At 34.8% G+C, this 16,071-nt stretch overlaps 1 protein-coding gene across 1 annotated transcript in view; it reads left to right on the top strand.

Annotated features, from left to right (window-relative positions):
* Window positions 1–16,071, top strand: part of WDR70 (WD repeat domain 70) — a 153,741-nt gene that overhangs the window by 34,304 nt on the left and 103,366 nt on the right. The window contains exons 6-8 of the mRNA XM_075726466.1: window positions 4,541–4,600; window positions 9,871–10,004; window positions 15,116–15,269. Of these exons, the coding sequence (XP_075582581.1) occupies window positions 4,541–4,600; window positions 9,871–10,004; window positions 15,116–15,269 (348 nt within the window). The remainder of the gene's footprint in view (window positions 1–4,540; window positions 4,601–9,870; window positions 10,005–15,115; window positions 15,270–16,071) is intronic.

Here is a 16,071-nt window from a genome sequence, read left to right on the forward strand (position 1 = left end):
CCATGTGGAGTGTACCAACCAGAGCCACAAAAGAGCAGGGTGTGAGTGTCTACACTTCCAGCAGAAGGGATTTTTTAGTATAGTACTTAAGGTATTTAAAGTAAGTAGTAGCCAAGCCAACTTTAACCTCTTCTGCTCAAGACAGGGAAAGTGCTCACCTTTAATTTAACCAGTTGTGGTTTGGCATGTTTTTTCTCCATGCTGTACCATAGCTCTGCTCCCATAAAGGAGAAGTCTCTTCGAGTTCCCAGCAAGTCAGGGTTTCAGGAGAGCTCTAAGAACACAGGAGCTATCAAGAAAAGGAAAGTCATATTTTCTTTCAGGCAACGTATGATCTTGAAATCCTCAAGGAAGGCAAGATTCTCTATACTGGAATCTAAGGACAATTGCAAACACAGAGAAAAAAGCTGTAGTCTTGTGGGTGCCCAGAAAAGTTCCCATTTAAGGGCCTGTGTGTGAAAGATTACCTGTAGCTTGCCAGTCTCTTTCACACAGGATAGTTTCCATTTAGTGAAATACAGACTTCCGCAAACAGAGCAGTAGAGGTATTTTTAGGTGTAAATACATCATTCTGCCATGAAAACGCAAGTCATTTGGCCTATATTCTAACTGGTAGGGGTATTTTTGGGGGGGGGAGAGGTTGGATTCTAGTGGGTGAATTTATTTTTCACCAAGGGCAGTTTGCAGTTACTCTATATGTGAGATCAGCAGAATATGTCATTGTGGAATTTACATTTTGTTTTTCACAGTCTTTGCTTTTATCCATTTAGGCCTGTGAACGTAATCTAACGGTCATTCTAAAATGACTTTTGGATGGTCAGTCTGTTAGAAAGGCTAAGAGATGGTAAAGGTTGAGGTATTTTTTAACTGTAAATTCCTCTCTCTGATACTGTTCAGTGGATTTTTTTTATTACTTCTGTAGGACCTAAGTTGTTCCCCAAGCCAGATGTTTAATGTATCATAAAGATAGCAGCCTATTCTTTTCTCACCTCCTGTATCTAGCTGTCTTCTGCCGAGTCCCAATGATTATTGCCCACATTCACAATCCTGAAGATATTGAAGGATATCTTGTAGGATGTAGAAATCTAGATTTTAACTAATTTTTCCTTTTTTGTGTCTATTCTCTCACTCGCCTGGTTTGACCTGCATCATTGTTTTATTCGATTTTTTTTGTTTTCTCTTTGATTTTTCTCAAGAGATCTTGGAGACTCTGACCTAGTTTCAGTCTGTGGTTTCTAGTGGCATATTTTCCGAGTATTACTTGAGCATAAGGAAGCTCCCAAAAGGAACAAGAAAAAAAACCTCATAGTATTTATGGACAGTGGTGTAGTGAATAGAAGAGTGTTGTCAGACACAGGAGCTTAACAGTCAGCTAGGGATGGAATTCCCTGAAAAAGTGTAACTGCAAACTGCAGACGTGATGCCTGACTTGCAGTGTCCCTTTGCAGAAATTATTTAAAAGGTAAGACTTTTCATTTTTTGAGAAAAACTGTGAACTCCTAGAATACACTGTTTCACAGATTTAATATATATTAAACTTAGGTAAGCCAGGGAATTCAGAATTTTTGTAAAAAATATTAGGAGATACGTCAACACCAAAACTGTTTTCCTTTGTTTCTTCTGAAAGAGAAAGAAATTTAAGATATTGTATTTTCCTGATACGGTTTAAAAAGAAAAAGAAAAGAAAACCAACAAAAAAATCCCGTAAAGATTTCATCTCATCTAGTTTTAATTACAATACAGATTTTCCAGAACAGCTTTATTGAAATATTAAAATTAACTTGTGTAAAATTAACAACTGAAATCCAAGCAACAACTAGAAGACCTTGAAGTGCAGGTACACTTTGGTAAACTCTACTATTTTGTTTTTCCAGACTTGCAGTAATATTCCAGTATACATGGGATCTTGATACTCAAATCAGCATAAAATGCATTAACTTTTTTTTCCTTTGAGAGTATGAAAAAAAGCTTTTTATGGCATTCCTTATTCTTTGGAATGTAACAACTGGAAAAGTGGTAGTTGCATCTGATTTTTGTGTGTTCATATAGGCATTTGTTGTAGCAGCTTAGAGATATTTGTAACATTCTCAGTCATTTAGGAAGTTCATAGTTACTAAAATAGCATAAGCCACATTGGTTTTTTTGTAAATGTTTGGCTGATTTGAAGATGTTATGCCAAGATATGTTCCTGGACATTGTTATCTTAGTTTTTTGTTTTGAATAGTCGAAACAGTTACTTTAATTGGCAGGCATCCCTTGGACACTGCAGCTTGTAGCACCACTAGCACTCGCCAAATGTCTGACTTTCAGGCTCAGGCTGTTTGATTTATCAGGTGGCAGAATGTATTCCTATCTGTTCTTCTGCCTTAAAGATAAGTAGCCAGAACAGTGTTCAACATGAGTGCACTGTCAAGCAAAAATGTTTTTATGTGAGTGGCTCACTCTTCTCACTAAAAGAGGGATTTGATTATTGTCACCTGGAGGAGCTAGCAATTAAAATTAAATGTTTGTTCTAGCACATTTTTGTATTAATAATTTCATTTTTTGTTTGAATTATTGAAAGAACTCTTAAAGTAGTTAAGATACCCTCTCAAAATTAAATTCAGTGCTGACACAATATAGACATACCATATCTACCTTTGTGGTAAGGTATATGAAATGAGCAACCTTGCAATATTGCAATAAGTGGATTGGAATACAAAATAAGCAACCTTGCAGTGATTAAGATGAGAATGGCCAAAATGCTGTTTCTCCTTCCAGCAACAGATGGTTTCTGTGAAAGCCTTTGTTTCACAGAAGTAGTACACCTTTTGTTGTGAGTGTTGGCAGTATGAATCTTGGAAACTGGTGTTTCCTTTTCACACTTCAGTTTTTATGGAATGTGCTTAGGTGGCGAATACAGACAGTGGCTGTTAAGCAGTTTTTTGCATCCCAAGAAGAGCAAATACCAATTTATAGTGCAGGGAATGATGAGGCATGGAAAACTTAATTTGTATTGTAATTATACCTTTGTCTGGGTGCTTTATAGTGTCAATAAACTAATTTTCATAATTACAGCTTCACTTGGGAATTTTGAGTTACACCTGCTTCTCAACTTGTAAACCACTGAGTCTGTGGAAGTGTCTTAATGCCCTGTGAGCTATAGCTTTCACAATGTCATGTGTAGCTATTTGTAAACCTTTACTGTTACCTTTTCAGACTTAGCACGGACCACAGTCCCATAAATATTTTTTTGCTTAGGTGCATATATGATTTCCGTGCTAATACTCAAGTTGCCCTTCAGACACCTGTGACTGTCAAAGATGTGCATATGCTGTGAATGTAAAAACAGTGGGCATGAGTATTCTGCTGGCTTATCTCTGTATATATATGTGTGAAAAGGGAAAGAAATTACAGTTTTTCTGGGAATTGAAGCTGTTGTTAGTGGCAAGAAGTAAAGTTAGAAGAAGGGTAGGTTTGACTAAACCAAAGATAATGAAAGTTTTGGTTTTATCAGAGAAATAAAGCTGATAGAACTGCAGGATAAAATGAGTATAAAGGATGTCAGCCTTGTGTTATAGAGACTTTCTGTAGCAAGCATGAAAAAAAGGAAAGGAATTGGCAAGATGGATAAGGAAAGAGATACGATGTATAATATAAAGTATGCTTAAAAATTATTTTAAAATCAGACTTTGGCAACAGAAAATTATAACAAAGATGTCCGGCATCAAAATGATAGATTGTGTTTGTTTTAGGAAACTTAAGTGGTACCAGGCAAATGCGCATTTTGAGAATAATAATTCAAATGACCTTTGTAGAACCTTGCAATCACTTGAGTACTTTCACTACATTTCTTTCTGTAAATTAACTATTTTTGTATTTGTGTTACAGATGGTAGTGTGATGTGTTAGATGCTTTAAACTGTAATTGGTTTTGATCTGTATGTTGCTATTAAATGATGTTCCCTGAATTACGTTGACTGTGTTATGGCTGCCATCAAAGTGGCAGTTGTGAAGACCCATGAGAGCTGGGGATAATGGCACAGGTGGAAGTGGGAAGCCAGTCCATGATCTTAATAAAACCACATAGATAACTTAGGCCCTGTAATTAATTTCTGTATTTTTTTCTATAATTTCCTTAACTTCATAGGTCCTTTTATTTGAAAAGACATTGTGTAATAATGATGGATTGACTAAATCACAGTTCAAGATTGTTAGATACTGGTGACTAAGAACCAAAGAGAATTTTCATGTTTTCTAAAGAGGAAAAACAGGGAATCTTCTCCTGGGTTTGTTCTTTATTAAGGTAGTCTTCTATTTTTTTAACAGTTATTTCTCGTATTTTTAGGGCTATATCCATGAAAATAAAAATCTGGAGTCAGTCTCTTGTTTCTGATTTCCACCTGCTTTTTCCACCTGATTTCCACCCTCAGGTTATGGCTGGTGTGAGGGAAACCTTTCTTATTTTTATATATATTGCAGTACTGGATTTTTTGTTTGGTTGGGGTTTTTTTTTTTGACATAGCACTGTTTTCACAGCAGTGGATTTTCTTTTTTTCCAGAACCCTGTCAAGAAAATTCCAGATTCTCATGAAATTACACTCCAACATGGGACAAAAACAGTAAGTGGTAACACATTTTGAACATTTCTTGTTTTTGTACAACTGAGACAGCGTATGAAATAAGTTAACAAATACTTATTGTCAGCTGAGGTTCAAAGAGCTAATCCTTTTTCTTAATTTACTATTTTGGTCTAGCTCTTTTCTTACTGCAATTGAAAGTGTGTTTTAGGACTGCCCCTTTGCTTTCTTGTAATAATGCAAACATGGCTCCATTTCACTCACTTGTAGTCTCATTTTCTTCTTCCTTTTTGTCAAATACACTCTCTGCAATTCTTAGAGTTCCTCTTCTAGTTTAGACCTTCTTAATCTAGACATGTCTAATCTAGACCTTTCTTTCACTGGTCATGGATTTCAAAGAGAATGTTATTGCTGAATACTACTGCTGAATAATTCTACAAAGAGAATATTCTTTGTAGCTGAATACAGGTCTCCTTCGTTCTTCTTGAATCTTTAAGTGCCTTTTATATACCATTCTCAATTCCTTGAACCCTTGTTCTTCCTTGTCTCTGCATCTTTTCTAGGTTTCACCTCCAATATTGCTCCTTCACTTTCTTTTAAAGAACCAGTGTCTGACTTGGAACTATCATTTCTTTGTTCTCAATATTTTGTCTCTCGGTAATCTCTTTTTCCAACACAAATTCAACTGCTTTTATGTGCTGATTGAGCGAAGATCTATTTTTATAGAATGGAATTTATTTTCTGGCCATGAATAGCCCTGAATCTATTCCCAAATCCTTCTCCCATATTCTTCTTTTGTCATTAAGAAAGATGCTGCTGCTGTTTATCCTCTTCAGTTTGGGCCATGACTTAGGCTTCAATGAGAATGTAATACTAGAATTTCTTTTATAGTTATTATATCCCTGTGAAAGCACTGTCAGCTAGTTGATAGAATTCTCACTCATGGCATTCCTGAGAATTTCTTTGGAGAGGGGAAAAAAATTATTTGAGAAAAGTGCTTTTTCATGAGGTTTTAAACAATCTAATGAAATGTGTAATTTTCCTTTGTTGGATTTTTAAGACGACTTGTGGATTCATTTTCTGTTTATGTAATTAATATAATCATACACTTAATAATTTAACATTCAACAATATTAAATAATTATTTTAAATATTAAAGTTACTAAATTAACATATACCTCAAATTAAAACATTAAACATCAATAATTTATGAGTTTAAGGTTTGAATTTTTAATAACTAATTTCTTAATATTAGACATTTTAAAGGTATTTTCTGGGTGTTTAAATATAACAGTAAAGATCATAAATTTTTTTTATAAGCTTTCAGAAATAGCTACTTTCGGAAGTGTCTATTCATTAATCTGGCATGAAACTTTGTGGTCTATCTTGGAGTGTGGAGAGGTGATAAGGCTTACCCATTTGTTTTATCATAATGCTAGACATACAGACATAGAGGGAGGAAAGGAAAGTAACAAATGTGTTATAAATGAAAATAGAAAAATATTCTCTTTTAAGACCTGTAAAAGATGCATTTACACTAAACAAAATTAGAGTGGATTTTTATGTACACAGTGCATGTAACTTCTGTGCATACTAATTTCTATGCATATTAAGATTTGCATACTAGTGTACTAGTGCAAACCAGTTTCCCATTTTACATGTGACAGTAATTGCTTCTGTGTTATGTTTCTTGAATAAATTTCCTAACAAACTTTATTATATAAATTTTTTTGAATTATTTTTCACTATATTAAACCAGTAAATCTTTTGATGGCTTCTTAAAGAATAAGGTCATGTTATTTCTAACTGAAGGGCTTTGTAAAGTGGAGGTTACAGTTTTGGAAGACTTCTGAGGTATTTTGACTGCATGAGAATGCAACTGTCAGCACCTAGAGCAGAGGTGAATTATAATGTGGGTATATATAGTGCAGTTGGATTAGAGTGGATGCAGTGAATGAAACATATCGTTGAACAAAACAGCACTTCTGTAGAAGGACTACCTTTTTGTTTTATTTGCTTGTTTTATAATACTGAAACTACTTACCCATGTCATTACACACATATAAGGATAGGAGCAACTTCATATCTTGATATTGGTGTTTCACTCCAACATTTTAAAATACAGTCTTCTCATTATGTTCACACAATGTACTGTATTTCAGCTAAACTTATGTGTCCCATCTGTACCTCTTCAATCTAATGAACGTGGGTTTGATGATGACTCTATTCCTGTGCAGCTGAAAAGTCTCAGAAAAGATTTCCCAAGCTGGAGAGTCTTTCCAGAAATCTGATTAATTTCCCAGTTGCCTTGCTTGTACAGTGTAATAGAAGTTACTGTTCCCAATGAAACTTCAGAGATATATATTTTTTTTTCTCCCGACACTTTTGATACATAGATGGGTATGAGAAAGAATACATAGTCAGAGGTATTCTGAACAGTGTGCTTTCTAATGTCTCATGCCACAGCTGCTCCTTCCTATAGTAGTTACTGTAGAATAGAACACTTGAGTCTATTAATTGAGTGCATGATTAATCTGGTGATGCTGTTTTCCTGCATGTTAGAAATCATGAATGAAGTAAATGGGGTTCAAAATTTGCATTTAAAAGGTAAAAGGGACATTTTTTTTTGGAAACACATAAGAGGTTGCATCTATTTCACTTGAAAATCAAATATGTCACAGTGACATAATCACTAAGTGGAATTTAGTTCATTCTTAGGGATAGCACAAAGCAGTACCTTTAAACATTTGATTCAGGGAAGTAAAAAGAAAAATGTTAACTCTATTAGTAACTCTGTAAATTGGATTTTTTGGGGGCACTGGATTAGGACATCTGATGAACCTTTGCATTCTTTAGAAGAATAAGGTTTTAGATGTTTTCTAAAAGATTTCTGCAAGTGAATGCTTCTAAAATAAAGCAGGACAATTAGATTAAGGAGGAGTCAGCCATCTGGTGAACAGCAGCATCATTTCTGCAACACCTTGGTTTTCTTGAAAGTACTTTTTTCGAACTGTTACCTTTATGATGGCACTGTATGTCTGAAATACAGTGAGGTACCAGCATGAGGAGCTGCGTGCTTAAGGAGAAGATGACTAGAAATGAGTCTTTGGTAAAATAAGGAATACCTAAGTGAACCTTTTCTATATGAAACTGGAAGAAGAAAACTCAAAAGAAGCCCATACTCTTTCATATAAAGAAACCATAATTTTAGCAAAAACAAATTGTCCATCTTAAACTTAAAGAATAAATTCCATTAATAACTGTTGTTTTTATTGAAACATTTATTTCTGTAGGTTACTTTTTCAATGGGACATGGAAAAGGGAATATCTCATGCTAAATTCCATTTTTTAAACAGTGTTTTGCGTGGGAACTGTTCAACAGTTTACATAAGTTTTAAAAGTCTTCATAACACAGTGTATATACTAAAGCTTTAAAAAAAAAGTACAGTAGTATACTGATATATCTTTAAGACAAGTGTTTTTTTGGTGGAACTTCTATGTGTCTGCATTAAATCATAGTGACTGTCAGTACTTTTCAGGTATACATGTAAAGAAGATACATACAGACGAGCATCCTTATATGCAAATTACTGTATTTTTTATACATTAATATCTGGAGTTTTTAGTACAGGTTTAAGCATCTGAAAGTAGTTGGCCTGATTCCCCCCCTCCCCCCCTGCCTGAAGTTCAGTGTTGCTAGCCTATAGCCATGACACTATTCTCAGGTGTTACCTTTCACTCAGAAATTAAGGTTTTTTCCTTCTGTTATTGTGTATACAGTTTTTCTGTTTGGTTGTTCCACCCCCCCCCTCCACCCCTCCCCACCCTCAATTTTCTATAATTCCTCCACAATTTTCTTGGTGGAGTATAAGGTTATTTTTTTCCCTTCAGAATTTTCTGGCTCATCTCTTCTGATCCCTTTCCAGGCATTTCCTAGAACTACGTTTTAAAAAATTATTATTATCACTTTATTTTCTTGTGTTGAAGACTGTCTTCCTTGTTGTGTAAGGGTTTCTGAATCTGATTATTATCTATCTTATGTTTTTGGGATGACCCCGGTTTTTGTCCAGTGGTTAAAAGTCATCCTCTGGTTAGAGTCTAGGTTTTACCCATGGTCTGCCTAATTTGAAATGCCTAATAGAAGTTAAATTCTGTTCTAGGGGTTAAAACTTAAGCATGAATTCCGTATGAGTTTTATCTTCCCATGCGAAGTTTTGCAGTCATTTTAACATTTCAGGTTGGGTGTAATTTTGAGTAATTCTAGAAATACTTTAGTATTACAGTTTTTGACATCCGTTTTCAACACTATCTCATGTAGATGACTTAATTTTGGAGAGTTAATGTCTTTACTTGATTTACAAACTAATTTACCACATTGTCTAGCTAATCTTGGGTTAATACGTGAAATCATGGTAGCAGATAATATTTTCACAAATGAGAAAAGATAAGACATCATTTTGAAGGTAAATGAAAGGATGTTTAATTAATGAGATGCTTTCTGTTACTCTCACTTCCCCATATGGTGATTTGAACACTACTATAATAAAGTTGTTGTCTCAAGTAGAGAACTAAAATAGGATTTTCACTAAAAATCACATTTTAATCAACCTTTGATTTGAGGATAACAAATGAGAGTAATGGGTATTAAGCATTCTTTCCTCAAGGTTCTGAGTAGCTTTAAGCTGCTAGTTTTCTATATAAAACAAATGGGTTTTGGTAAGTTTTTTTGAGCTTTTTTAGTTAAAATAGTATCTCTTTAAAATTTGTGATTTTTTTTTTTTTTTAAATCACACTCATACTTTATTTTTTCTTTTCTTTTTTTTGGAAGAGAAGTTTAACCAAACAATGCATCTACACACATGAACTGTCTTGAATAAGCTAGCGCAAAACCTTAAACCGATGGTTGTTAAATGCCATTTCAGTATCTTGCTAGAAATATTATTGGTACTTTTGAGAAAAGTCTAGAGTACAATTTTCTTCGTAGCAGAATTTGAATACATTTCATTTCTATGAGATGATTAGAAAGCAAACATTGTAAACTAACTTTTCTCATCTGTCTTCAGTGGTTTATTCAGATTATGTAATTTCCATTTCCATTCTCCCTACCCCTTCCAAAGAACTCACACATTATACAAGGTAGTGAAAATTCAAAAACTAAATATAACTGATATATTTTAGGAAGAAGCTAGCACACTGAATTATTTTTTTTTACTTTAGTAGTATTTTATATTTTGGTGACATCTGAAGAACTGTAGAAAAAAATAATAAAAAGCTTGAATGATCTTAATTTTTAAATTTTTTTTTTCATACAGGTTTCTGCTTTGGGGTTGGATCCTTCAGGTGCCCGTTTGATAACTGGTGGATATGACTATGATGTTAAATTTTGGGATTTTGCTGGAATGGATGCCTCTCTCCAAGCTTTTCGGTCACTCCAGCCTTGTGAATGGTAGGCACAAAGACTGCGTTTTTCACCTAAGATTGTGCCTATGTTAAGCTCCTAATAGAATGCACAAAAGTCTTGTAAGATAGCTTGTTTAAAAGGCTTTTGTATCCCATTGTATTTTTTGTGGCAAATGGAATGTGAACCTAGGAAATTATGTCTTGGGTCTTTTCATGCTTTTTCCAACAACTTGAATATTTTCTTCCTTTAGAAAGCTACAGGTGAGTTTGCAGATGAAATTGTTAATAGCATATCAGCAAATAGATTATGAACCTCTCAAAGAGACAGGTTGACTTTCATAGTTGTAATTGAAATGAATTGAATACACTTTCCATATGTACTCTGCTTATATAAAGTTAATGAAAAAGAGAAGAAAGTTAAAACAGTTGACCCCTTTGTGGAGAGCCTGTGTAGTTGCTGCCAGTATTTCTGAGTGGAGGGGTATCTCATTTTCATTAAACCCTGTTTCTGGAAGCACTGATCCTTTGCACTGCACTGATAATTGAGTAGCTACATAGTGTGCATTGAAAAAAGTATAAATCTATTGTCTTTTTTGAAGAAAAAAGCTATATATTTATTCACATTTACATATATATACTTATATATATGTAAATTTAAAAAAAGATACAGGAAGCATTTTTTAGAGTGTGATTTCCATACAATCCACTAAGTTCATTTACTTATTCCAGAGAATTGGAATACGGAACTCCTTCAGAAAGAGTGTATGTCTCACGCGCAGCAAACTTTCAGAGAAACACATTCATAAATTAATAACACAGTTATTCTAGCAAGGTCCTTTCTACTGTCTAGTTAATGTGGTGCACTTTATAAGACACTTTGGTACACTTAAAAAAGGGATTGAAATTTATTATGCGCAGTAAGTAGTCCTTAGAATGTCTGGTTTTAATCATTATTGTCTTAAAAAGCTACAGCTGAATTTTGGTCAGTTTGGATGGTTAGAATGTTTATGACTAATTATAGATAATGCCAAGAATCTAGATAAAAAAAGAGGAGAAAAAGTTGGGGCTGTTAGCCTGAAAAGGAGCAAAATAGAAAGGGATTCTACTGATGTTCTAAACTGTGAAAAATCAGGAAAATAAAAAGTGTGCTTTGATTCATTACGCAATTCTAATATCTTTGTCAGACTTATCTTGTTACAATAAACTGATGAATGGCACATTTACTTCTAAAACGTAACTTAGTAAACATGCCGCTTTGAAATAAATAAATAAATAAAATTCTCCAAACATGAAGTCACATTCAGACTTTTCTGGCATGAGTTTCATTTACATGATTAGCTAGCAGGATACGAATGGTATTTTCCTCTCCTCTGTCATAACTAAGCAGTAGGACAGAGCTGACAGTCTTTACTCTCACAGTAGAAGATTATTTTAACTAAAGCATTTCGAAATTGAGCAGAAAAGTGCATTCAAATTTAGTACTACTTGGTAATAACAGTATAAGACATAAATATAGTCTAAAAACCACAAGTACAGTGTATGTTAATGTCCCATTTCAAGGAAAAGAGCGTGCCAAATATATTTGTAACCTCCTCTTGGCAAAAACTGATGGTAAAATATTAGCTTAAAGTACTTGTTCTCCCTGACACTGTTCATTTAGTGTGTTATAAGTATCTCATACATTTTATATGAATGTTCTTGGTGAAATGTACATTCTTGTGGTTTGAGTATGTTGAAGTATAAATGAAATACATAGAAGTATAAATATAAAATAATATTAAAAATAGAATTGACTGGTGAAAAGTTTGGGAATTTCACTATGTTGCAAGTCTCGTACTAATTTTGGGTTTTTAAAAATATATTATTTAAATACCCCTTCTGTATCTTTTTGTAAAGATACAACTGGAACTATAGCTCTGTCTGGTACCAAACTCAAGAAGTTCTTTTATGCTGACATTGAGGCATGCTGGTGAGGACTAGGTGGAATATTATATAACTTACGCCCAGGTGTATATATGTTCTTACTTTTTTTTTTTTTTTCACTATGGAATTTATTGCAAGGACTATTAGCATTCACAGACCTTAATTTCAAAGAATTCTGAGGAGCTCTGTTGTTGAAGCTTTAGGTGTTAGCAGAAATCCAGTTCTGGAGCCATAAATTTAATTTCTTTTTAAGAATGAAAAAGCCTGAGAACAATTTGATATTGTCCAGGCTCCATTTTGTAGCATACTATCAGGTTACTCTGTTAATTTCTCCTTGGATTTGGGACCTAAGGAAAAAATAAAAAGACCGTGACAAAAAACTAGTACCTTCAAACTACACCTCGGTGTTAAAGGCGAAGGCAAGGATAAGGCAAAGCTGTGTTACATGTGTAGAAATTATTTGTGTGTCATGATTCCACCCATGTATGTAGCTCTATTCTGTAGGTCCTGTCAGAAAGTACTAGGCACATTTGGTAGCTTTAAACCAAAATTACTTGGATTAATGCTATTAAAAGGAACTGTTTTTGTAAGTTTCCCAAGACTTTTGCTTTAACATTAATAAGAACCAAAAATGTTTTCTTTAAGAACTACCTCTGCAGAGCCTCAGTCTTGGCCATACTCCAATAAACATCTGAAAAGCGGTAACTTCTGGGGCTTTGCAAATACCCTGCTTATAGAACCAATTTTTGGACATGATTTTAAAAGTCGTATTGCACAGTCACAAAGGGTTTTTTTTTTTCCCTTTAGATAAAGGTTGTGGAAATCTTTTCTGTCAGACTATTTTTTTCACATGACTGATTTGATGAATTATTAGTTATGTTCCCATTGTGCTACGTGCTGTAAAATCAGGTGCTCTTCCTTGTTAGAAGAAACTTCAAATCTAAATCTAAGATGAAAACAAAGTTTATTCATGCTGATAGGGAACTACAAAGAAGCAATAAAACAATACTGGTCAAATAATGAACAGTGCCATGTTAACAGCTTTAATGTCTGTAGTTTTAATTTCAGTACTTCATTGTCTGAAAAACAGTTTTTTCAGAAGATTGTGGGCCTTTATGTATTGTGGATTCTCTCAGAAATCAGATTTTACTTCTGGGCATGCTGTTTGATCATAAATAGTGGCCATATCCTATTCATGCATGAGGCATGCATCAAGCAAAAATGATCTTTTAGTGTAGATTTGAAATGTTTGGTTTTGGTTCTTACATTTCAACAATGAAAAGTACAAAACATGAATCTGCTTTGGAGATGTGTTGGGTATTTTCTTTTGACAATTTCAGCATTACAATGTGAGAAACATAACTAGATAAGTACTTCATTCTGCATGCAGTACTCAGGTGGGGCTCAGGGATATTTCTGAGCTTTGTACGAATCATGTGATATGGCAAGAGCACTCGGAAGTACAACTGGGAGAAATTTTTTAATTCTGAAGATATACTTGTTGCTCTAAAGCTGAATCTGATGGGTTCTTTAGTCTAGGTTTATCAGCTGTCTGCAGAGAATATTCTAGACTTTAGATATTGTTTCTGTTGTGGGTTTCTTTTTAATTTTTTCAGTGTTTCCTCTGAGCTTAATGCGGCTGGCATTCTTTCCCCTCTTCTGAGCAAGTATCCATTTTTGCTCTTGAGGCTCAAGATGCTTTTTCAGATGTCGCCTGTGATCTGTTTCGGAAATTCCCAGATTTGAGTGTCTCCTTTCTACTATAAATCAGAGTTTATAATACTTTGGCCAATTTGGCTGCCAGTTTGTATTACATAATAGGGTGCTTGAAGCAATTTTTGGCTTTTGAATCATAATGTAATCAGTTTTGCCAAACATTTTTTGAATGAGAAACTTATGCTTAGTTTATATTACTATGATCAATGCAGAACTTTTAAAATACGTATTACAATGTTTTATGTGTTTTGCATAATAACTCACAGTTTGAGGACAGATTTAACAGATGATAGCTACTGCTGAGTCAGTCACAAAGTCACTACCATATAAGATGTGAAACATTAAATCATTAAGTTACAAGTTGCATAGTCAGTTTTGCTGATCACCTGAATGTTAATTTTACTGATGTGAAATTGTGTTTAAGAGTAATTTCTTCACCAAAGAAGAATGTTATGTTCTTCACCAAAAGGAAGATAATTCTTTGAGGACAGTTTGGATGCCACGGGAATCCAAATCTAGCTGCCAAATGCATTCTAGTCCTTAATTTGGGGTTAATTTAGCTGCAGAGCTGAAGCATTAATATAAAGTAAGGTTATTGTGCATGTTCTGTTTATATGCCAGGATACAAATTCTGGCAGGCATGGAGTGGATAGACTGCTTTGCATTGTTTGCTGGGTAGGGGATCAAAGGGATATCTGCTTCAGATACAGCAACTGCAGTGAACTTTGTTCATAAAGCAGAATGCTGCAAAAAGATGCTGAAGCTGGAAATGGATTTCTCTTTCATCAGCCATCTTCCCACTTTCAGTTAATAATTTTTGTCGTCTTGGTATTATTCTATGATTTCTCTCCCAGGTTTTCTCAATCAATAGAAGACATATGTAAGAAAACATTTACAGCAAATGAGCAATCATCTAAGACATAGTAGACTAGGCAGATTGCTATCTACTGTCATGTTTCCAGGGTTGATGGTATATTTAACTTTATCTAAGATTCTGATGAAACTGTAGCCCTAAACATAGAAAAAGATGCAATAATGCTGACATGATTAATTTCCTGGTGTACAATGTACAGTGGAGTTTTATGTAGGACTACAACATCCTTTTGTAGTCATTTAGAGATTACTGGAAATCCACATGTTGCTTTTGAGAAGATAAAAAAGAACCTTCAGCCCTGAAGAGCTGAAACTATTTTTCACTTGGAGTCTTAAGAGCATTCTTAAAGTTAAATATGTTCGCCAGAAATGACATTTTATATGCCAACTTTGTAAATAATATTGTTTGATGTGCTGTGTGGTTGAGGAAGGAAATATGATATGCACACACACACACAGAGGAGTAAAAAGCTTTAATCCATTAATCTCAGGTTTGCTTTTTTTTTACCTGTCTGTCTTTTTAGTATTGGAATGTACATGGGTCTCTTTTCTCACTATTGACACTTTTGTTTTAGTGTAAGCTTACAGGAACAGAATTTAATTGAAACATTTTCTTTCTTTTTCTTTTCTTTTTTTTCTTTTTAGTCACCAAATCAAGTCTTTACAGTATAGCAGCACAGGAGATGTCATTCTTGTTGTCTCTGGTAACTCTCAGGCAAAAGTTCTTGACAGAGATGGCTTCCCAGTAATGGAATGCATAAAAGGAGACCAATACATTGTGGACATGACAAACACAAAGGTAAAGTCAGAAATTAATTGAATGGCAGAAGACTGACAATATAGTGTATTTTTGCTCTTAATGAGAAACCTCATGAAGTTCAATGAGGAAGAATGCAAAGCCCTGTCTCTGGGATGCAATTAGTCCTGTGTATTGATACATGCTGGAAGTTGTGGGACCTTCATCCATGGAGGTTTTCAAGACCCAGCTAAGCAAAGCTGTGGCTGACCTGATCTGGTGTTGGCTATAATCTGGCTTTGAGCGGGAGACTGACCTAGGTGAACTCAAGAGGTCTCTTAGAATCATAGAATCATAGAATGATTTGGGTTGGAAGGGACCTTCAGAGATCATCTAGCCCAACCCCCCTGCAGTGAGCAGGGACACCTTTAACTAGATCAGGTTGCTCAGAGCCCCATCCAACCTGACCTGGAATGTTTCTAGGGATGGGGCCTCTACCACCTCTCTGGGCAACCTGTTCCAGTGCTTCACCATCCTCATTGTAAAAAATTTCTTCCTATATCCAATCTAAATCTATTGTTCTTCAGTTTAAAACGATTACTCCTTGTCCTGTCACAACAGGCCTTTCTAAAAAGATTGCCCCCATCTTTCCTATAGGCCCCCTTTAAGTACTGAAAGGCTGCAATAAGGTCTCCCCGCAGCCTTCTCTTCTCCAGGCTGAACAACCCCAACTCTCCCAGCCTGGCCTGATAGAGAGGTGCTCTATCCCTCAGATAACTTTTGTGGCCCTCTTCTGGACCCATTCCAACAGTTCCAGGTCCTTCTGGTGCTGAGGGCTCCAGAGCTGGACGCAGTCCTCCATGTG

Source organism: Pelecanus crispus, chromosome Z, assembly GCF_030463565.1.
Source record: "Pelecanus crispus isolate bPelCri1 chromosome Z, bPelCri1.pri, whole genome shotgun sequence".
Taxonomy (NCBI): Eukaryota; Metazoa; Chordata; class Aves; order Pelecaniformes; family Pelecanidae; genus Pelecanus; species Pelecanus crispus.